Below are 24,213 nucleotides of genomic sequence, written 5' to 3' on the forward strand. Positions count from 1 at the left end.
ACTTTAAACGTTCGCCAAGGTTATCTAGAAAAGAAACGCTAATAAACTGCAGTATTTAACCCGCGCACCGACGGGGGGGGGCGGATATCCGCCTCCCCTGAGGTTTTCGCGGATAGCAGGAAAACCGCGGCGCGTAGCGCCGCGAAATTTGGTACGACTATTCCCTCATCAATTTCACACATGGTGTGCGAGTTTGAATCTCCTAACTTTTAAGGTCAGGTCACCAGGTCACTTTGAATGACCCAACCTCAAGTCACATTTTTGCAACTTTGTCACCGTGCCAGAGCTACAGTAGATGTCGGAGGCCTTTGAAAGTCACAGGCTGTTATAAGGTCATTAGTAGCTACAATTTGTATATCTCGGAATTTTGATATCGGTGACCAAAGGTCAGGTCAATTTCGCGACCAATTTCGCGACAATCAACTCCCTGTTTTTACCACTAAAACGGGTCGGAATGGCCCCATATACCATACATGACTTCATATACGATCAACCTTCACTACCTTGAGGTCTGTTTTGCTGTTGGGCAGCTGTAAGGTCATGTGACGTCATCAAAGGTCACCAAAGGTTTTTGGCCAATAACTCCGTACAGGAACAAGATGCAGCCGCGCGGATGGTCTCATTGTGTTCAGCTCGTCAATACGCATCAAATGATATACATGATGACCTCGAGGTCACGTGACCTTAGGTCAACCTTTGACCTTGACCTTTCGAGGTCAACATATATATCATTCGATGCGGATTGACGAGGGGGTCACGATGATGCCCTTAGTTTGTTCCTACCTTGACTAATTCGAAAGTTATTCGAGAAAAACTCTCTCCATATCTAGCGCCGCCATTTTGACTTTTTCGACCCCTCTGACGTCATCTTTGCCCTGACCTGAAAATGACCTAGGTAAAAATTGTAGACCTTGTCCGTGCGTATCCGATGCCGTTTACCGCTTGTCGCTATCTTGCTTCGTTCTCGAGATCTCAGGGGGGGCGGTCATCCGCCCCCCCCCCCCCCGTCGGTGCGAAGTTGGCGCAGACCCTCGTCGGTGCGCGGGTTAATACTGCACTATTTTTTTTTCTAATTCTGCGGCACGTTTGAAGGAAGTTGTAACAATTAAGACTAATATTTGTTAATATATCACGTAATTTTCGTTATTTTACGGATGATTTAGGTAATCGTTCCTGATGAAAGCTGTCAAATGAATGGTGCGAGCCAGCCCGGTACGAGTCCATTGGATAGTTGGGCATCACAAGTTCCGAATGCACGAACAAACATGACGTAAATGATGAAGCTGTTTCAGAGCACAACAATTCATAATTCGGAAGAGCTTAGTATGTCTAGAGTACGAAGTCATTCATCCGAAGACACACCGCCACGAAGTGTCATAAGTTTTATCTTCCGCTATACGCTACCCGGTATCGGTAAGCCGTTTTATGATAAGTTATATGTAGACATTTTCATTGATACAAACACGCTTTTCTGCATTTATAGTGTGTTAAATGACATTTTTATAAACGCTCTATTGAATTTCAGAGAAAGTTTTCATTTATTGTTACATCCACTAGCATAGGTATATCCATCTGTCGGACTAGTTGGTAAATGGCGTAAGCATTGCCTGAAAGAGCCAGCGGCCAGTAGCGGTGAGGGGTCGGCTCACTCGCCTTCGTCGGCGTCTCGCGGACGGGAAAACCTGACGCCCCATGGACGGTCTCACAGAGACAACGAACGTGCGCGTCCCACGCCGCGCACTACCTCTCGATGCCGGGGACGGCAGCGGTCGTGGCGTGGCGTACTGAACGACAAACGTCCGAACGCTCCTCGATCTGTTGCTCTTGGGAGACGTGCTGAGCGCACTTTCGAACACGATGGGTGGCGGGAGATATCCTACGAAGGGTAAGCTACCGGGATCGAACACGCGAGGTCTCCGGGTAGTTGTCGTTTGTCGTGGCCGAACGGTTGACAGAATGATGTTGTCTCTCGGTACAGGTGGTGTTCTCTGCGCTGGCGTTGGTGGCGGCGTGGTCACCGGTGATTCTGTTGACCGTGATGTTGACGGCAATACTGGTGGTCGCTCTGTTGTTGACGATGTTGTTGGCGGCACAGTAGGTTGCGATGCTGTAAGTGAAGCTGTTGTTGGCTTCGGTGTCGACTGCGCTGGTGTCGGCCGCAGCGTTGACGTCAGCTGACTTTGCTGTGGTCGCTGTGTTGTGGGCGGCTTCTGGGTCGACGTGACCCCGGTGCTGGCAAGATCAGACGTCGCCTTGGTAACTTCAGGTGCTCCACTTGTTGATCGTTTTGTTTCTGTCTGGTTTGCTGAGGCAGGTGAACTGTCTCGTCTCGTGCCCCGTCCTGTCGCTGCACCAGTCGGTTGAAGCCGGGGCGTCACCGTCCTCAGCCTCCGTCTGCGGCGGCACTTGGGCCGCAGACAGCAGGCGGGGAAGCGCAGGGAGAAGTCGGGTCGGCAGCGCTCCGGGAGCGGTCTGTCCAGGAACGTATCGCACCTGTCGACACCACAAGAGCTCATTCGCATTGCGCAGTATTTGGGACAAATGAGATCTATGCAACCAGGCAAACGACCCTGAATGCAAATAACCTGTGCCGCTGAGGTTACACAGTTTAGTAGCATGCGGCTATGAACGGTGACACCCATCAATACCTATACATAATAAGATATTTAGAATGCATTTTTGTGGATAATAAAAGGCACTTTTTAAGGAAAGCTTCATTTAGGTACTAGTAAAGAAAGAAATAGGCAATATGAAGCGCTATACGATGCATAGACAAATTGCTATTTTAAAAGACTAACGATCGATCCGAGCGCTTGGACGATGCAGCGATTTGTGTATTTTGAACGACTACGATTTTTAGTAACGTTGTGTTGTGAGTGTGACTTGTGAACAATTTGTCGAAGCAACATAAAACGTTTCATATTGCATCACTCTTTCTTCACTGGTAAGTGAAGCGTCCGTTGAAAAGTGCCTTTTATTATCCACAGAAAATGCTTATTATATTTCGCTGGGGCATTTAAAATGTATTGATGATGGTCTGCTCCGTCAACTACTTGATTCTCATACAGCATATCTTACTCTTGGGGACTAGCTTGTTACCTACATCGAAATAGTGTATAGACCATGATACGTAGAAGTCATATTTTGCCTGTTCGTTATATGCATAAATACTTACGTGTTTATTGTTATTTGTAGCTTGCCGGTAGATGCATTTCTAATGCATTGATATTCTTTGCACTTGTCAGCAATATTTAAACTTTGGTTTACCAAAAGCAGAATGCCAACTGGCTGGTCCTTGAGCAAGAGATCTGGACAAGCTTCTGTGCTCTCTGAAATAAAAACAAATGAGTCGATGACTTATCTTTTATTTGGATTACAGTGAAACATCCCGACGTGTCTGGTGTTGCCTAAACCTAAAATCATTAATATTATTGTTTTCAATTTAGGAAGACAACTTTCGAATAGACGAATTGACGCAGCAAAAGCCGGTACCTAGCCTACTGAGCGGGGTTTATTGCGCCGACACCGTAACCTGCTACCATCTCACATTTGATTCCAAATTTCCTAATAGGATCGGGTATATTTATTATCAAAAATATAGCATGCGCACATAGCCAAACGGGCGCATCCTACTCTTCTAACGATAAAATAAACAAACTGAATTAAAAGCAATCAACCACCCTAAGGTTTGGTGGTCAGAGTCACACCAGCCACTTCTGTCAGTCTCCGGATGTATTCAGCTTACAACATTTTGCCATTTTGACAGACATTTTGATGAATATGTGTCAAAATGCGGTTTCATGTATATAGGCTACAAAAATTCTTACCCTGAGCTAGTAGCGGCAGTGGCAGCGGCACCAGCAGCACCACCAGTAGCGGGAGCAGCAGCAGCAGCAGCGGCCCGTCTCCCCGGCGCGAGTCCATTGGTTTCGTTCGGACAGCCGAAGCGCTCGGACTCTGTCGGACTGACGTGCACCGCGCTCTCAGGGTCACCGAAATGTCACTGAGATCCGCCGCCCCCTCCGCACCCACCCGAGGCGGCCCGAGGTAACGTCACTGTGTGACACAGCTGCGACCGAAATCGCAGACCGCACTCACTCAGCATAACTGGTTTCATAATGTTCTGCTAAACGACAAGGGTCATGGTCATCATTCAATAGTTTCAGCCAGGCTGTCGATTGGGTGCAAAATGCCTCAGGCTCAAGTCATCAAACAAAAAATTAAACAGTCATTCAGTGACGATCCGAAAATTTCAAGGAAATGTAATTTAGTCGTAACTGAACAGTAGCAGTGGCCATTGACGTGAATTTGCTCTCATTCTTGCACTAATGAGCTACGGATGCATATCATCTGAACAGTTGCGGGCCGCTTTTCTCGATCCCGGATGGATGATTCAAAATCGCTTTCAACATAGTGGCCCAGAGTTACACTAATGATGACCTTTTGACCTAAAACAATATTTCTAGACGACGAGCAAACTTGTTGCTTCAGGTCAGGTCAGTTCAGATTTTCGACAACAATGTTCACAACAAGTTTTTCCACGCAAACTCAGTGAGTGTTCTTTCAAAATTTGTTGCGCATATTCCGTGAATGAAAAATTGCCGGGTCATGTCAGGTCAGGCTGCCAGAGCAAGTTTGATAACTTCACACTTCAATCGATAGGTATAAGGTTATTGAAACAGCTGTCAAATCGCTACCAGCTTAACAGCGGAAAGGAATTTCTAAAGGAACTTCGCTATCGAAGGCAGAAGGCTGGAACTTGCCAGCCATCAATCATTTTAATGACCAATGCCGGTGCATTGGGGGGGGGGGGGGCTAATTTATATTGCCGCCCCTGTCGAGTTTTGAATGGGGGGGCTTTAGCCCCTGCCCCCCCCCCCCGGATCCGCCAGTGGTTGGAACTTTGTTATGTAAACACCCGGCTTGGTGAGACGGAGTGCTTGCGATTTGATAGCACTAGCACTGCGAAAATAACGTTACGTTGGAGTGCTTTACGATCAGCAATCCTTATAGAGTTTTCAGAATTCCGGATATTCACCCGTTCCGTCGTTTCCATCCTCCACTCTTTCCATCATCAAGACAGTCAAATCCTTTTCCTCCACGCCGCAACCTTTGGTCCGGGCAGGACAGGCAACAGTTTATCCCATGCGGGCGGCTCCCATTGGAGTGCACCGCAGCTCCTAAGGGAGCATACCCGTAGCCGGGTGCAGTGAGTGCTTGGGGGGCTGGTCGGCCTGTCATCTGGACGGACTCAGCCCCGGCGACTCACTAATGTTGCTGAGTGCCCAGACCAATGTCTCCCCCTAATTCCTATCATCGTCACGGCGCTGCAATGGTCTGAAATGAGTTTAAGGACCGAAAGGGCCTAGCCCAACAAAACAAACAAACCAGTTCCGGCTCTCCCCGTCACCCACCCAGCATAACTAATTCGTTGGCTAAAGGAGATATGCCTCTTTGCGACTCGAGTCCTAAAATTATTTGATCGTTTACTGATTTACTTGAAAGTCTACATAGTAGGTACATAGGCTAGATCGTGAGCTACGCACTGCTGTGCAAATAACACTGAACGGAGGGATATGATTGCAAACTGTCTATCACCGAAACAATTCGAACTGTACGTTAATATCCCCGGTTGCCGACATTAGGTACAGCGTTTGCCGTTCAGCGAAGGACGACGGTAGCGACTGCCGTGTCTTACTCGTAACTCACGTAACTTCCTGTTTCGTGACATAAGACCAAGCAGCTGTGGCTGACGCAATCGGCTCACGAGGGCACGGGCTCCTTGCCAGCAGCCGGCGGCGGTGACGGCTGGCCTGAGTGGCCCGAGATCAGACGGGGCCGCCCGGCCCGCGGGCCCCTGAGTGCCACCGCCGGCTGCTGGTGTTTCCAGCCGCGGCCGCCGCGCGGCGCCACTGTAGCGGCCGCCGGGGCCGGGGGCCGCCCTCTCCGCGCGGCGGCCGGTCTGGCAGAGGTCTCGCCACTGACCGCAGACGGGCCGAGCGCAGTCAGCAGTGGGTGCCGAGCGGGTCTGGGTCTCATCTGCCAGTGACCAGACGTGAAGCGAGGACTGTCGCCATGGCGTGCCCCATGGGCAACGGCGTCTGCAAGGCCGGCAAGGCAGCAGCCAGGTAGGTCTGCTCTTGGAGAGTGGGTGCAGTCGTGAACGAGTTGCGGGAAGTTCAGACTGTTTTTGAGCTCGTGGGACCACATGGGTAACAAACATAGTCTGGGCTCCGACACTTCCTGGACGGCTCGAGCTAATCGTCTCACCAGGACCGGCTGGCGGCTGCTGCAGTGCCTCTACAGACCAGCAACATGCCTCATCAGATCCGGCTATTGTCTCACTAAGACCTCACCAGACCGGCCGATAGTGCCTCAGCACACCGTCCATCATGTCTCACCGGAGGGTCATAGGTGTCTCACTAGGCCGGTTGATCCTGTCTCACCGAACTTTTGTCTCACCCTCAACAGACCGTCTGTTGTTGTCTCACTCTGCCGGATGTTTCACTTCTCATCAAACCGGCTTCTAGGATTTTCTGAGTGCCACACGTATTTGTGGCATTCGTGCGCCGAATCAAGAATCATCGTCCACAATGACATCATGTATCGGGCATTGTAAGATATTCATGCAAAAGCCGGTTCCTTATAGTGATGTTTCTTTGACACTTTTTCTTCCGCTCATTTGCTATCATGTCAACAGTCAATATATCAATATGATGTTTACCTGGCAGCCTAATGAAACCCGCGTCCATTTAATGAATGAAGAGGCACAGTTGCAAACATTTACGGGATTGGAAGGGGCGCTGCATCCTAGTGCTGTTAGGACTTCGATGGACTTAAAGTCCGTACGTCCTAAAACGCAAAGCTAATAATAGCATCATACCTTTCCATTCGTGACTGTCAATGCTACGCATTATCAATTCTGAGTCAGGCTAGCTCGGAAGTCAGCCTCTCAGGCATATCATCGATCCAGCCTGGTCTAAATTTATACGCGATGTGGGCAACAATTTGCATCACTTATACCGAACACGTAAATATGCCGATTCTGTGGCCGAATGTTTACCTTCTGCGTATCGTTTACTTTCCGGTGCCGCTAGTTTCATGGAACAATTTTATTATTCGCCGAGGGCTGCGCAGCGCATGGCTAAGCTGCTTTTGTAGATATAGTCCTCCTGCTCCGTCATACTTAACGTAGCATGCGGTAACATCACATTCCATATGCATAAGTTGACTGCTTTAGTATTTATCCTATAAGAGCGGATTACGCTACAGACCAAGGCTCTACACTCTACAGTCTACAGACGATCTAAGTTGGTCTTACCGTGGTCTTACCGAGGCTGCCGTTTATGGTTTACCGGCACCCTCGCAGGGTCGATATAGGGCCCCGAGTGACAGGTGCTACCGGCACTCCTCGGCACTCGGCAGGGTGGCGACATATCATCACCCTCCCCCCCCGCCCGTACGCCAGGTGCTACGTCTCGCACGTGTGTGCACGACATTGACACCGCCCTCCGTATGTGGCGTAGGTTGACAGCGTGCGCTGTACCGAATCTCAATCACCAGTCTCGGGTATACGGCCGATATGATGGGATGATGCGCATTAGTCCAGGCTGAATATAGGGTGCAGCTCTCTTGGGAATGCGCATTTTCTTTCTTATTTATTTGTGGTACTGACTAAATATTGTCAACATCCGTTATATGACCCAGATAGGGTCAACAAATGACCTATTTCACAACAGCACTGGAATGAGGAATCAGATAGAGCATCGTAATCGTAAGACGTAATCGCTGTTAAATGTCAGGGTGTGGTTTTTATTTGTTTGAAATTCGGCGTTTCTTATCTTCTACATGAGACGGAGAGTCAGAGTTACATAAACTTTTCATAAAGAAACGAAACATTGCCCCATGACACTTTCCAGAAATAGCGTCAGGATCATTATCTCGCGGAACAAAAGATAAGCTTCTTTGGGAAGGATTAATTCTCGGGAGTGCAGTGCACCTGCACAGTCGGGAAACTTGCAGCATGCTGCTGAACATGCGCTTGGCTCGTGGCTCGTGAGTAAGGACGGCCCACTCATAGTCGTTCGACACTGATATACCCATAAGAATGTGTCTTTTTGGATGGCTATTCCGGAAACGGGTTCTGTCCGCGTACTTATCGTTACCAGACAAAACTGTACCTAATTGCTTATGAAAATGGCAATCTTTTTATGGAATTGTATCTTTGATGAAAATTACGCTCTTTTATTTAAATTATATGACATAAGATTGTTATCTCATTTTATCTGACCTTCTGACCCTCATCCTGCCATGATATTAGGTACCAAAATATTCCTGAAATTGCTATAACCTGGATGACGGTTCGATAATTGAGAGGCTCCATTTAAATCCATGACAACTAAAATGACAACAATTTATAATGACTTGTACATGCCTACCCGAGTGTGAACCTTAATGGGGTAAAACTTGCTGTTTTACCTCATTATTGGGTAAAACTTGCTGTTTTACCCCATCAAAGCCATTGCTGCTGTTCTGATTTTCCAAAGCACACAGGCTCCCAGTTCCCTTCCAGCCAGCAAGACGCAAATTATGCCACCCATTCACACAGATCTGGCGCTGTGAATGCTGCTTGGAAAGTTGCAGTGCAGACACGATATTTTTGTTATGTTATGTGGATATCGGCTGACGGTGTTGAGGTGTCTGACGGTGTCGAGGTTCGTATGGTGATACCGATGCCTATACCCTCCCCTCACTCCCTCTCCCCTTCATCGTTGACGTCGGCGAGACAGGCGCGCGGGTGACGCACGGTCCCGACCGGAGACCGTCAGCACCAGCTGTCTCAACATGCACGAGCTGCCTCAGCGTGCCCCATCTGTCTCAGCGTGCACGAGCTGTCTCAGCGTGCACGAGCTGTCTCAGCGCTGCCGCTCGGCACAGACCAAATCCGAATCCGAAAAAAATGCAGCACAGCCGCTATCCCGCTCAACGTGGATAAATGCGACGTGTACGACGATTCCTCGTTTTATGATTATTTTAGATATAGATAACGATTTTGCTGTGTTTAAATAAATGAACAGTTTATGTAACAACGTTAATAGTCTAGCACATAAACGCCGTAAAAGTATATTGTCTCTGGCTATCATCAGCGGCCAATGCTCGTCCGCTTGCTCAAGCGATGAAACTGACTAGATTAGCTTTGCCGCGTCAGAATGTCTGTGAAGGTGAAGTTTCAGGCCGTCATGTGGCTTAAAGGAAATAGTTCACATTTTAACATGGGTTTTGAACTGGAATAGCAGTTCCGTAGCTTGGGCTGAGACGAGCATAAATCAGGAGCTTTTACAGCCCAACGATCACCCTAGGCAAAGATATTCTATTTCTCGTCCCGAAAAATGTGTCTTGCGTTGAGGATGTGTGCCTTGCATATATTCGCATCCAGTATGAAACGAGCATGGGTCCCGAAAATTCTTCAGAAACTAGAGAAATTATCTACGAGAACTCTAGAGAAATTCGCTCCAGTGAGGCGCTCCAGTAACAAAAGCACGAGCAGATCGCCCAAATGCCGGTGGCCGCGATAATTTCTCTAGTTCTGAAGAATTTTCGGGACCCATGCTCTTTTCATACTGGATCGCGGTGCCTTACAGAAACTGAAAAGTTCTTCCTATATCAAAAATATAGAAAATAATCTTTTGCTGTAAAAAGGTTTTATTTTCTTTGCTGATCATTTTGAACATAAAAAATCACAAATCCATTGCAAAAAAAATAATTTCGTGAAAGTGAACTATTTCCTTTAAAAGTTTTTGATAAGTGTAAAACATTTGTTAGTCGGTAAAAAGCACTCATACATTTTTTTGGCATGCTATTGACCATTTTCGCATCAATTTTGACGAGTATAATTATGTAAACATGAAAAATTGCCATGTTTGAGAGCTCACGTCGCGGTTCCAAGCATCCACTGCTCATGACGTTTCGCAGCGGGGCATGTGGTGTTCATTTATTTAGTTCAACCTTCATTCATGAGGCCCTACATGCAGCCGTCAAGCGCCATTATTATTTGTTCATATGCTTATTTTGCCACTCATCATTATTATAAATAAGCAATCATGCGAATCATAATAAGAGATTTATCAGGGAAACACAAACACCACACTCAGATCCGAACATAAATAAATAAATAATATAAATAATAACTAATAATATAGATATAAATAATAAATAATAATAAATAATGTTGATCCGACATTTCCTGATCTTTCACTTCTAGAAATTCGTCGTCGCCTTTTTTGTATCGCTCGCAAAGATCACAACCTCGCGCAGGTGCATAAGCTCTAAACACTAAACAGTATATTGACTATTGAGTGACGGAAATCATGATGCTAAAAATTACAGAGGACACTTTTATCTTATCCATGGATGATTCCTAACGGTCCAACTGTTCAATACTTCTTTTCCTGCGAATAGCGAAAAGCCTGTGGCTCGCAACGGGGGCCTCCTGTCCCCGAGTGCAGTGCTGTGGGCTTGAGTCCTGGACCGTGTCAAAGCAGGCCAGGACCCTGTCCTGGCGCGCGCTGCCGACCTTTAGACCAATTACGTCGCTTGAAGTGGACGGGCAACTAGCCAGCGTTCCGGATAGACCTCCAGGCGACCCGCTGTTCTTCCCAATTCGTTACACGAAGACGGTGGCTGTGCGTTGATTGTGAATGCACAATGGTTCTCGAGCAGTTCCATACGAATAAGATATGGTAATTACCATTATCATATTACTCCAGTAGGTGCATACAGATACAGTATAAGTAAGTACCTACTTACACAATAACAGCGTTGCATCACACGTTCACACATTCAATGCGTGTCATACAATATGCAGTTAGACGTCATGGTGAGATGTCACACAGCCCAGTGAGTTGCTATTGGGCTCAGAACCCTGGTAGGACAATCTCCTATCCTGGAGCACCCCTTTCTCGTTGCCTAGATGGGATAACCCTCATCCATCCAGGAGCAGCTTTGTGGGCAGTTCAGTGACCAAAGCTGAGGTTGGGCTAGTCCCAAAGAACAATATTTTGGTGCAGTATCGCTTCACCCATGGCGTTCCCGCGGGTGGCCGGTGGCGACGGCACGGATCATGTGACGCCATGGCGCTGACGGTGGTCGGATCTGTCGGCCGACCGCAGCCGATCGTTCGTGGGAGACGGGATCCACCGGTCATCGGACACCAGCGGAAACCGGAGGGCCCCGGTAACCGGAGACCCGGCCGGCGCCACCGCCGCCACCAAGAAGCCCCGCGCGGCCGCCCGGGCAGGCTCGGACCGGCAGACTCGGCATGTGAAATAAACCCCGACTCCTTTTGGCCCAAACGTCACATATGACGCTGGTTCTAGTGCATTGAATTGACCAGGCGTGATCGCTCGTCTCCAGTTTTCTGATCAAATAGCGCTTATATGTAGATTTGTGCAGCGAAGATATCTTGGCTTTGTCGCAGTCGTGGCTCACAGACTAACCATTTTCTGACAGATATCGTGACTCCGGACGTCAAGCCGTGGCTCACGACGCCATTAGTTGATCAGGAACCGGGGCTGACGAACGTCACAGCTACCATTATCTTATGTCTCAAAAGGGCTGCTCTGTCGCTTTGCAGACCGACTGCTTCCAGCATCGTTCTGTAATAACACCCTACTTAATATGTGACTGAAGTTTTTTTCTTGTATAGTATATATTCTTGAAAACATTATGTACGAGTATGATGCTAAGCAGGAGACATGACTCTTCCTTTAGACGTCGTTGAGACCTTTTTGTCGTCGGGGATGGCTCTGCTGACGGCGCTCGTTTAGTGTGTCCACGTGAGTGGTCTTTGGTGAAAGTTGCTGCATTCAATGATCATACAATATTGGCGAAAGGGCATGAAATTAATCCTGGGTGCTTGGTCGTATCAGGTACCCGGTGTTGCGCGAAACAATTGCTGTTATCTTGTACAATACTGTCATTACTGTCGCATGTGCCTCGGAGCGCTGAACTCGGACCAGTTGAAAGGCCAAAGGCCAACAGTATGATCTCAACACGATTTCTAAATTCCTTGACCGCTGCTTACATACCGAATCAAATGCTCGTTGAGATGCAGCTGCACCCGGCTACAAAATAAGCCGTGTCGTCTTTCGCTGTCTTGTCCTCATCACGTTCTTTTTTTGTTTCAGCAACGGCACTTCGTCAGGCAGTACGGAGAAGGGTGAAAACTACTGGACCTACCTGCACCTGGACAAGATCCTCTCGGCGCAGGTGCTCAAGAGCGGCGCGGCCGGCGAGGTGGTTCACGACGAGCACCTGTTCATCATCGTCCACCAAGGTCAGAGACAGAGGCACGTGCCGCGCTCAGAAGCACGGGGCGGTGCTTTCATCATCCGGGGCGGTGCCCATCGGCCCCCCAGGCGCCGCGCCGGGCGCGGCTGACCACTCAAGGCGACGGAACGGACCTATCCGTGCCGATGACTCATTGTTGTCACTGTTGGTAATCCAGGCATTTTGTGTATGTTGGTGTGCTCACGGACTGCTATCTGCTGATGGTCAGGTCGGATGAATGAGCCGCCGTTGTATTGATGCGTCAGCGGTGGCATGTTAGGTGATGAGCCCATAGCGGCACCCTGGGTGTTCAGTCTCCACTATACACTATACAATGCAGTGGCGTGATGTCTCATCAGGACAGCGCCTGTCGTCCGGTGCTTAAGTTGTCATTTTTAATTAAAAAAATTGTGCTGGTGCTTGTAATTACAAGCACCAGCATATGACTTTCGAATGCCGCTCAATCAAACTGATATAGTGATATGTTACATAAAAGGCCAGCAGCGAAATAACTATTGTGTACGCCTTGTGCGTGAGCAGCGGGGAAACGATTCCCACAATTAAAAGAAAAAAAATGGAGAAGCCTTCGGAAACGAATGACATGACCACCAGGAAAAGTGGCTCATACAGTATTAAGTTGCGTAAGTCAAGTTGAGCCAGTACGCGATATTGCATGTCTTTTTCATCGTGTCCATTGCAGTTGGTTTCAACTCATTGACCGTTAGTCCCAGAATATCATAGTTACCGCTGATCACCGGCAGTGGCGAAGATCAGTTCACACAGGCCGAATACGTTTATTTTTCACAGGTTTAACCCGCGCCCTGCTGGGGGGGGGGGGGGTGTTTGAACACCCCCCCCCCCTTGTGGTTTTTCGCAAATATCTCAAAAACGGCGGCGCGGAGCGCCGCCGTTTTTGGTACACCTTATCATACATCAATTCTACACATGTTGTGAAAATTTCAGACCAAGGTCATTCAAGGTCAGGTCACCAGGTCACTTGAAGTGACCTCACCTCATAAAAAGTTTCAATGTCTGTCATAGCTACACCGAGTGACCGATCGCTTTGAAACTTTCAGCGATTGCTAAGAGCAATAGCATGTACAAAATGTATATCTCAGAATTTTGATATCGATGACCTAAGGTCAGGTCAATTTTGCGACCTCCCCATTATAAGTCAATGGGAGAAAATTGAAATGCGCCTCCTTTGGACGAAAGATATTATAAACACTCCCAAACACTGAATTACAACTGGTTTAGACACACTGAACATGAATATGGTGTCCGTGACCCCTGTTTATGCCCTGAGGTCATCTTAGGTCACAAATGGTATCTAACAGTTTTTTTCGCAAATAACTTTTGATAGAGGCATGCTAGAGCGATGAAAACGCCTTAGATGTGTTCAGCTCGACGATACGGATCGACTGATATGCAACATGACCCTTTCCGGTCAAGTCATGACCTTGACCTGAGGTCAAATTTTGAAGTTGACCTTTCAAGGTCAAGTTATAGTTCATTCGATGCGTCTTGACGAGAGGAACACGATGCCGGTAAAAGTAAGCTCGTACAAGGCTTGGGTCAAAAGTTATTGCAGAAAACTGTTTCCGAAAAAAAATCGGCTATTTTTGCAGTTTTTGCCCCCTGCAGGCAAAACCGTTGACGTTAGGTCAAATCTGAGAGAATTACTCAGAAAGGGCGTTAATAGGGCTATCGAATGCGCTTTTTTGCGGCGCTGTAGCTCTATTGGTTCCCGAGTTATGCGTTGGCTTCTTGGAAAATGTCGACATTCGACCTGGAAATCGGCGAAATTTGGCCTTCAATGACCTCTGGTGACCTGATCTTTGACCTGACCAAAAAATTGACCGAAGTGATTTCCTCATCATTTTTTACGCTCTTTCGAACGCCGCCTTCCGCGTATCGCTACGTGGCCCAGGAGCCGAGTTAGAAGGGGGGGGGGGGGTGTTCAAACCCCCCCCCCCCCAGCAGGGCGTGGAAATCCAGGACCCCCAGCCGGGCGCGGGTTAACCCTCGCCCGTATGTACGAGTATGGGGTGTCGAACGGACCCCCCCCCCCCCTCCGTTTTCCGAATAACTCGTGTAAAAAGCGGCCGATCGTGACGAAACTCTCAGCACCCTCTAGTTTATCAATTTTACGCCTACCTTGAAAATGTTATGACTCTGACTATGCCCTGGGCCTGACCCAAATGACCTTTGACCTGTGACCTATTTCTCGAGACCATGTTTGGCCGGAATCGCGATTCGGCGTATGTCGGATCTCATTAGCCCTGCTTTTGCAGCCTTTTCGTGGTTTCAAGCGTTCAAACATGTGATATGACGTTGGTCCGATGCATTAGGATGGGTGTCAAGGTCACCTGGATGTCAGGTCAGGTCATTGACCTTTGATGACCTCTGCCCACTTTTTCGAGTTTTACATGTTTCTAGGCTAGTTTTTGGAGCTGAATTTGAATTTAGCAACCAATTCAACGTTCACGAAGTATGTAGTTTTGGTGCCTTCGTAACATGTTAAGAAGCTGCCAGAGGCGGTTGACACCTACTACGAATACCCGGTAGGACTCCTACTGGTTGATCTGATCTGACCTGACCCGACCTGGCCTAACTGCTTGAATACATCATCTGTGGATCAAAACTAACACGATATTCGTGATCAGCACCCCGAAAAATCTCATAGCAGCCACACTTCACGACGTTCTAACTGGTCCCGATTTCCCCGACTTTTGGGTCATTGACGTGACCTGGAAGGTCAACCGACGACCTAGGATCTTAAAATTGGCTATCATCGGCTTTCTTTCGTGACGGGCAACACGCTCGGTTTTTTCCCGCGAAGCTCTAGCTCGATCATGGGCCAAACGGCAAGGGGGGTCCAATGGACCCTCCCCCTCCCCTACTATATAGGTACGTTCGCGGCTGGCAAAACACCAATACGGGCGAAGGTTAAACCATAGGTAAGGTAATGTGCGATGAACCGTGGCTGATACAGGTACATTTATACGCGCGGATCGTATCTTGTTTTGTTCGGAAATGCATGTAACGGTTACGCAATTATTTTTTTCTGCCCTCATCTTACAACTATGTTTTCTTTCAGCATATGAGCTATGGTTCAAACAAATAATCTATGAAGTCGACTCAGTTCGCCAGCTCTTCATGACAGAGGTAAGTGATCACACCATCAGACCAGCGAGTCACGCTGACATCAGCGGATCATGCTGAAGGGCAACACTTAGGCACGACTTATGTAACGATCATCGACTTCGATTACGAAAGCAGAACAAAAATGTAGTCAAATTGTCATGAAAATATCCTCGCCGTAACTCGCGCGAATGCCGAAGACTTGCAGGGCAGGCAAGCCCCAAACGGCGCATCGTTATCCATTGCTTGCCTGTCTGTGTCCGCATCGGTTACATGGGTCGTGAGACGGGCGACGGTTGTATTGTCTGCATTTGCAAGTGCATCATTACGTAATGTGCGGAACTGGGAATGTCTGTAGCCACTGTGTCTGGTCGGCTATTGACTGTGACGTGCCGGAATGCTGGATGCTCAATCAGAGAAACCTGTTTTGTGTCCTCGATATCTTCGTCATGCATAGTCTGTCGCGCCGTATAATCATTGGCCACTTATGTAATGGACACTGGTAGTTGCATAACGTGATTGGAAGGTCGCTATTGTTGACGAACATATTTTGCTGAAACATTGGACGATGCAAAGTTTTAATGCTTGGATTAGATGCGATGAAAACACTTTGCATGGATATACAATGTACACCTGAAGATAAAAGTTATGCGATGCTAAAACAAAATATTCAAGCTTGCAGCACTGCGTTCCAAGTGATCAATTAAAGGTAGGTATTATATTCAAAGTGTTCTGCATAAACTGCCTCGAGTCATCTGCAATTTTATCTTCATTTTGTGCATTTTTCCTTTCTATCTTTGTTACTGTCTCATCCTGAGAAAAGAACAGAAAATCACTCACGAATTCCAGCCCTTCAAATTATAGCGCTTTTAAGGGACCCTCCCACCTTAAAAAAAGTAAATGAATTGGCATGAAAGTGATGTCGCTCGGTTCAGAAAGAGCAAAAACGAATATCTACCAAATTTCATCGAAAAATATTCACCGGTTTTCAAGATATTAGACTTTTACTTTTGTTTACTTTTTGGGATCTCCGCTGTTCCTATAGCGACTTTATTTGAAAGTGCGGCATTTGTTGCGCGCAAAGCAGCATATACCACCGCGTGCTACAAAACGTTTTAGTCAAACATTTAAAAATCGTTAGATATCTGCACTGACGTCACACATTCAGAGGGGTATACCTATGCATTAGCCCCTCTGAATCAAAATGCTGCAATTTTGAAATTCAATATTTCCGATTTAAGGCATTTCTCGATGTTGTGAGTGCCGAAACCGGTAATTGTGAGCCAGGGACCCCATTTTGGATATCTCAACTCAAATCTAATGTTAAGGTGGGAGGGTCCCTTTAAATTATCGGATATCTTTCGCGGCTCGAATGAGAGTGAAACAATATCTGGGTAATAAAATAAACTGTAAATACCTATTGTCCCAAAATGATATTGGGTTTTACCACACCGTATGTGTTCGTTCGATTGTTCCACTAAAAATTAACTCAATGTAATATAAGCATGACTAACATATTTTAGAAACAAGAAAAGATCATGAGAATATGCAAAAGTCTATTTACTTAAAGGAAATAGTTCACTTTTTAACATGGGTTTTGAACTGGAATAGCAGTTCCGTAGCTTGGGCTGAGACGAGCATAAATCAGGAGCTTTTACAGCCCAACGATCACCCTAGGCAAAGATATTCTATTTCTCGTCCCAGGATGTGTGCCTTGCATATATTCGCATCCAGTATGAAAAGAGCATGGGTCCCGAAAATTCTTCAGAAACTAGTGAAATTATCTACGAGAACTCAAGAGAAATTCTCGTACTGATCAATAAGGACATTCAGCAGCAGCAGATCGCCCAAATGCCGGTGGCCGCGATAATTTCTCTAGTTTCTGAAGAATTTTCGGAACCCATGCTCTTTTCATACTGGATCGCCTGTGCCTTACAGAAACTGAAAAGTTCTTCTTATATCAAAATATAGAAAATAATCTTTTGTTATAAATAGGTTTTATTTTCTTTGCTGATCATTTTGAACATAAAAAATCATAAATCCATTGCAAAAAAAATAATTTCGTGAAAGTGAACTATTTCCTTTAAGAAAAAATGATCCTCCAACAGGCATTGTAACAGATAAATTTCCGCGTGACCTTGTCCCGAGGATGATAGGTATGTACGTCTGTGTTGTTGGCTACAGACAATGTAAACCGTTATTGCTTAATGCTCGGCGTTAGCTGACCGTTTACATGTTTTCTTTTCATGTTGCTGTTCCACCCAAAAAGTGAGTCTGCTGCCACTGAGTGTTTTGTTTGAGCTTGCATGATGACCTCTGTATTTCCCTTTGTGTGCCTACGAGAGCTAGTTTCCCGCATGCATCTGCATAGTTAGATACAACTGTAGTGAGAGTATTCTTCACTTAAATAATAGGTGCAGAATGCAGATGAAAATTTCACTTAGATATTTGTCTCCCATTACAGCTTTTTATATAAATGCCTAACAAATAAAACCAGTAAAACGCCTTTTGGGCGAAGAACGAGCGAGCGAGATAGTGAGCCCTGCACGGGCGGAAGGGCGAGAGGGTGCTTCCAACGGGCTTGCGCAAAGCACCCTTCTAACCGGTCGCTAGCGGTGTGCCAAATTTGAACGCAATCGGCCCAGCCGTTCCTGAGATCTGGAAGCGGCATTCTGCACGTGCGCACGTGCAAACGGGGTCCAAAATGACTTTTGCACGGCACCCTACTAACTGGTCCCCAACCGTGTACCAAATTTGAGCGCAATCGGCCCAGCCGTTCTCGAGATCTGGAAACGCCCCCTGCACGTGCGCACGTGCAGTAGCACCCTAACCGCAACACATGGGAATGCATTGCCTGGTGGGTGCCTACCTGTATGCCAAATTTCAGCAAAATCGCCCCAGTAATTACCGAGTTACTGTAATGGGAACAAATTTGGCACCTCTTATTGTTGTATTTTGCACGTGCACTGGGGGTGACCCACATGCATCGAGAGTATCCTATTTTGGGTAGAAGGGATGCTGCTACCCTACAAGAATTACCGCAAGTCAATCGCCCAAGCGACTGCTGAGATATGAGCCTCTCAAAATCACTACTTTTGCAAAACAGCTTGAACACCCTTGACTTTTCACGTGGCACGTGCCACGACGGTCACTGAGATGTATCAAAAGTAGTCAATTACGGGGTAGAAGGGATGGGGCTACCCAACAAAAAAGACCGCAGGCCAATCGGTCCAGCGGTTGCTGAGATATAAGCCTCTCAAAAGCGTTACAGGCCGGGCCGGGCCGGGCCGCTCATACTGAGATTTTTCCGTTATATTGAAAAGACTTCGCTTCGCTCGCTGCGCTCGCTCGCTCGTAATTATGCTCTAAGCTCATACCCACAACATTTTTTCAGGCAAATTCATTCCAAAGTTTTCAAGTTAATGACGTTTAATTAATGCCACTTTTTTAACTGTTTACCACATACAGATATCAAAACAACACTATTGAATTTACCATGAAAAACTATAAAAGATGCGCATTTTTTTCTCACAAGTCGGCATTAGAATTTGACTTTTAATGATATGTACTTAGGTATTGGTCCAATTTTCACCTGACCTCGGACCGGCCTTCATTCAGCTTGTGGTCCACATCGCTCACTGAATAGTCCATAAAATTATATGAATAGAATGGACCTTTAAACACGTATCGTACACAGCCAATTGAATACCAACAAACGCATAGCTGTAGGTATAGCTCGTTTATCCGGCTCGGTGCCTTTTTCGTAGCGTCACATACCGAATGTCATAAGTCATGCAACTAAAGTCTGATGGCCAAGAGTTGCGAACGAAAATTATAATTAAAATCTAAATCTTTTTGTATTTCAGACGTTTCGACAACACTGTGTCATCGTCAGTAATTGATATAAAATGTTTCCTGAAGTCACAAATCACATTTTAAAAATAACATCAGCATTAAGAAATTACACATGGTAATGACATTTCGGTGTTTTTACATTCGATCACGTTCGTTCCTCACAAGCGTGCTCCGTTTCAGCAAGGATAATCTGGCTGTCGCTGCTGCCATCGAATAAAATCCCCCTCTTGTGTTAAGTGTGTTCTTGGTCTTGATGTGTGCAGCCTCTAGTGCCCTCCTGATATTTTTGTTCATACCTTTCTCTAAAATTTCAGCCCCTTCCCACCTTGGTAAGTGCCCGGCCTCATCCACATGAACCACTATCGCATTACTTAACACGTGCCCCCTCACGTCTCTTCTGTGCTCCCCGACACGGGTACCTAGGCCCCTACCTGTCTCGCCTACATATTGTTTTTCGCAAACAGCGCACGGTATCTGATAGACTATGCTACTTTCGTGATCCTTATCTTCGTCGCGTGCACCTTTTAAAATATCGCCACTTTTGTGTCCCGCACTTATCACCGTCTTGAATCCGGCCTGTTCAAGCTGTCGTGCTACCGTATCCACCTTTTCAAAATTGGGAATGCAGAGCAATCTACTCGATTTTTCTATTCTTGCGTTTTCTCTTTCATTAGTGTTTCGTTCACGAATCTTCTGGGCCTTTTTCTTCCGAGAAATGAGAAACCCTCTTGGATATTTGAGTTGCTGAAATCTTTCAAAAATGTGCTCCAGCTCGTCCTCGAGATATTCCGGGCTGCACACTCGGTAAGCGCGCAGGAAAAATCCTATTACAATGCCCCTCTTGTACCTCTCGTTGTGTCCAGAAAAATAGTGTATGTAGTCCTCTTTGCACGATGGCTTCCGGTATACCTTGTATTTCAAGTTTCGACCCTCTCTGATTATGAATGTGTCCAGAAAAGGAAGTTCACCGTTCATTTCATTTTCCACCGTAAATTGAATTTGAGCGTCTACCTGGTTGAGACTTTGCACTTTTTCTTCAAGTTTCATCTCTTCTGGGTACACTATGATCACGTCATCGACATAACGTAACCATACGGTTCCTTGGCCCATGATATTTAAGAAGTGTCGTTCTTCGAGCATTTCGAGATATAAACACGCAGCGACGGGACTGAGGGGTGACCCCATCGCCAGGCCAGAGTGTTGAAGGTATTCATCATCTTCAAATTTAAAGCTGTTGAAATGCATGCAGAGTGACACTGCTTCAACGTAGTCTTGTTTTGGAATTGGCAACTCTCCTTCATCCATTGTGTCCACCACCTCTTTGATTACGTCTAATGCCCCTTCTACCGGTACATTGGTGAAAAGAGATTTGACGTCCAGACTTGCCAGCCGTTTGTTCGCGAAGTCCTTCCCTTTTAACCGTTCCATCATTTCTGATGTATTTTTGACGTGGCATCCACTAACCGAGCCTAGCGCACGAGTAAGAGGCTTGGCCAGGATTTTTGCTATGCGGTGCGGCGCACTTCCCACGCCGGACGTAATAGGTCGCATGGGTCGACCTGCCTTGTGAACTTTAGGAAGCCCGCGCATTTTGGGAGGTTTGGGGGCCTCCTCCACAAGATGCAGCATCCGGCGACCCCTTTCCGATTTCTTCAAAATGCGTCTAGCGTTTTTGTTGAAAGTTTGACTCTCTTTCTTTATAAAACCTTTAGAAGTCTTTTTGTATGTGTCTTCATCGCCGAGCATTTCGCGCATCTTATCACAGTATTCTGATTTGTCGATGATTACAAGACCGCCTTACAATACTGAACAAGTCATGCAACGATGAAATGATACGATCAGCCTTATCTGTTTCCCAACACTTCTATATTGCAATCAGTAATAGCTTCAATGTACAATTCATATACATTGTATATTTTCCAATCTATGTTTCAGTCAGCATCTTCACCACGCATGAGCTTGACTTCAATGCATAAACGATTATAATAGACGCTGTCTTAGCTCCTATACCTAGTGCTTGCAGTGCCGGATGGTGTTCCTTGGTTTCTTCGGCCCTCGGGCTGCGGCACCTACATACTTCAAGGTGGCAGAGAGAGTGGAGTGGCCTGTATGCCGATTGCAGAATTGTATCTTTTTCTGCTTATCGGATGCTGTAAAATGTGAGCGAACATAGTCTTCAAGTTAACAATTATTGTTCACTCTTTTCACTGTGCATGAAACGCGTTTGCTGACGTTGCTGTGTTTAATTTCTCACGTTTTTCGTCTGTTGTCTGGTGGTTCTGTCCATCGTTTCTGTCGCTTCTGAGCTTTACATGGTGGCAGGTGTGAAGTGTTGATGGACCAGCATGCTTGCTGCTCATTTTGTAAACGTGCTATGTGTGATTTGATTACGGAGCGAGCGAAGCGAGCGGAGTCTTACGTACTACTACCTTTTTAGGCGCAATTTCAAAAAGTTAAAGGCCAAATTCAAAAAGTTTTCGTTCAAAATGCACGTGAACGTTTTGAATTTGGTCTTTGACTTTTTGAAATTGCGCCTAAAATGCTGTAGTAGAGTCTTACGTACTACTAGTTACGGAGCGAGCGAAGCGAGCGTAGTCTTTCCTTAGATTAACGGAAATTTCTGAGTATGAGCGGCCGGCCGGCCGGCCGGCCGGCCGTGCGGACGCTTTTGCGAGGCTTATATCTCAGCAACCACTTGACCGATTTACATGCGGTAAATTTTGTAGGGTAGCTTCATTCCTTCTACCAAGTATTGGACTATTCCCGATGCATGTGGGTGACCCCTTATGCACGTGCCACCAAGGGCGGATCTAGGGGGTCGTTTTGGGGGGGGTCACCAGTCGGCCGACATACCAGGTCTGGTGAATGAATTCTGACGACCGGGGGGGGGGGGGGTAGGGAGCGAGTATGTCGAGATCAAAAAATGACATTTGATCTTCGTCGTTTATAAGATGAAGTTTTATCGTAAGTCACTCGGCTCAGTAGTTTTAGTTAGTGAAACCCACCTATATAGGAGCGTCGCCACGGATTTTTTACTGGGGGGGGGGGGGGAGGCGGGTCGACCGACTTAAAAACCCAGAAGTAGATATAGTTACCTCACTTTTAGCCTAATGCATTAGTAAATAGTAGCATACAGTCACGATCTCTCTTATTGACCTGTGTATGAATCGGCGGCGCGAAGCGCCGCAAAAATTTGCAAAAAAAAGTTGTCAAAACACAGCTCTAAAACACAAATATTACAACCTTTTTAGCATGCTAGTACAAGCCGGAGTTCCTTCACAGTACAGATATGAATTCCGATTCAATTTGACACGGTTGGTGTTATTACAGTCACTGTTATTTCTCTCTTATTGATTGGTGTATAAATCGGCGGCGCGAAGCGCCGAGAAAATTTGCAAAAGAATGTGTCGAAACACAGCTCCAAAACACAAATTTTACCACCCTTTTAGCATTGCAGTACAAGCCGGAGTTCCTTTACAGCACACATATGAATTCTGATTCAATTTGACACGGTTGGTTTATGTAATTACAGTCAAGATTTCGTATTGACCTGTACGTATGTACATAAATCGGCGGCGCGAAGCGCCGCGAAAAATTTGCAAAAACATTTGTCAAAACACAGAGGGGGCCTCCTCTCTACAGAGGACCACCGATCTCTACTGCGGGCCTCCTCTTTTCACAGGGCCTCTTAACTACAGAAGCTACAGGGCCTCCTCTCTACAGAGGGCTTCCTCTCTACTGAGGGTCTCTCCCTTTAAGAGGGCCTCCTTTACAGAGGGCCTCCTCTCTTCAAAGAGCCAGAGGACCTCATCTCTGCAAAGGGCCTCCTCTCTTCAGAGGGCCTCTTCTCTACAGAGGGCCTCCTTTCTTCAGAGGGCCTCTTCTCTACAGCGGGTCTCCACTCTTCAGAGGGCCTTCTGCATTCAGGCGGTCTCCTTTCCACAGAGGGCCTCCTCTCTACACAGGGCCTCCTCTCTACATAGAGCCTTCTCTCTACAGCAGGTCTCCTCTCTACAGAGGGCCTCCTCTTTAAAGGGGTCTCCTCTCTACAGGGGGCCTCCTCTCTACTGAGGGCCTCCTTTCTACAGAGGACCTCCTCTACAGAGGGCCTCCTACCTACTGAGGAGTCAGAGGGGCCCTAGCGGTCAGACACAGACACTAGCGGTTATTCACTGGAGGCCCCAGGAAGTAAGAAGGGCCCTAGCTGTCAGGCTGGTCAGAGGGCCCTGAATGTCCTGACGTGATTTTTGGGATTCCCGTGAATTTCTTTCGCCTCAGACGTGATTTTGACCTGCCAGGGCCCAGGGGCACTAAAAATAAAACAAACAAAATAAAAAATGAAAATAGGACATCACCAAAATTAAGTGACCGAAATCCGTTGAGTTTTTAATTTTGCGTATAGGTAGGGGCACCACGAATTAAATTCATGACCATCCCCTTGGAGTTTTCCTGGATCATCCCCTGGTGCTCGCACGGTTGAGACAAAAACGAGTAAGATTCTGGTCTTCAATACGCCTTTTCACGCAACACGATCCAGAAAAACAAAGGTATTAGCTCAGAAGTGTTTGACAGGTGATTTTGAGCATGCAAGACGGCGTCTATAGCGCATTTAGGTCTTCGGCTTTTGGGGGGGGTCAAATGACCCTCTCAGACCTTTTGGGGGGGGTCATGACCCCGTGGACCCCCCCCAGGATCCGCCAGTGCGTGCCACGTGCAAAACGAGGAGGTGTCAGTTTTGTAATTGTTGCAATATCTCGGTAACTACTTGGCCGATTGCGCTGAAAGTTGGCATGTAGATAGGCACCCACTAGGCACTGCATATCCATGTGCCAGAGTTGGGGTGCTGCTGCACGTGCGCACGTGCAGGGGTCGTTTCCAGATCTCGAG

At 46.9% G+C, this 24,213-nt stretch overlaps 2 protein-coding genes across 3 annotated transcripts in view; one reads left to right on the plus strand and one right to left on the minus strand.

Annotated features, from left to right (window-relative positions):
- Positions 1-1,512: 1,512 nt before the first annotated feature.
- Positions 1,513-3,958, minus strand: LOC122364750 (salivary glue protein Sgs-3-like). Its single transcript, XM_043335446.1, has 3 exons — positions 3,828-3,958; positions 3,176-3,329; positions 1,513-2,493 (listed from the first exon to the last, which is right to left on the minus strand). The coding sequence occupies exons 1-3, from the start codon at positions 3,922-3,924 to the stop codon at positions 1,581-1,583; spliced, it is 1,164 nt and encodes a 387-aa protein (XP_043191381.1). The 5' UTR covers positions 3,925-3,958; the 3' UTR covers positions 1,513-1,580.
- A 2,044-nt stretch (positions 3,959-6,002) lies between these two features.
- The window catches only part of LOC122364836 (tryptophan 2,3-dioxygenase-like), a 34,249-nt gene continuing 16,038 nt past the window's right edge, over positions 6,003-24,213 (plus strand). For both annotated transcript variants that reach the window (XM_043335599.1, XM_043335609.1), the window contains exons 1-3: positions 6,003-6,128; positions 12,186-12,334; positions 15,428-15,495. In XM_043335599.1, coding sequence (XP_043191534.1) covers positions 6,076-6,128; positions 12,186-12,334; positions 15,428-15,495 — 270 coding nt within the window. In that variant the 5' untranslated portion in view covers positions 6,003-6,075. The remainder of the gene's footprint in view (positions 6,129-12,185; positions 12,335-15,427; positions 15,496-24,213) is intronic.

Source organism: Amphibalanus amphitrite, unplaced genomic scaffold (genome assembly GCF_019059575.1).
Source record: "Amphibalanus amphitrite isolate SeventyFive unplaced genomic scaffold, NRLGWU_Aamphi_draft 000027F_arrow, whole genome shotgun sequence".
Classification (NCBI taxonomy): Eukaryota; Metazoa; Arthropoda; class Thecostraca; order Balanomorpha; family Balanidae; genus Amphibalanus; species Amphibalanus amphitrite.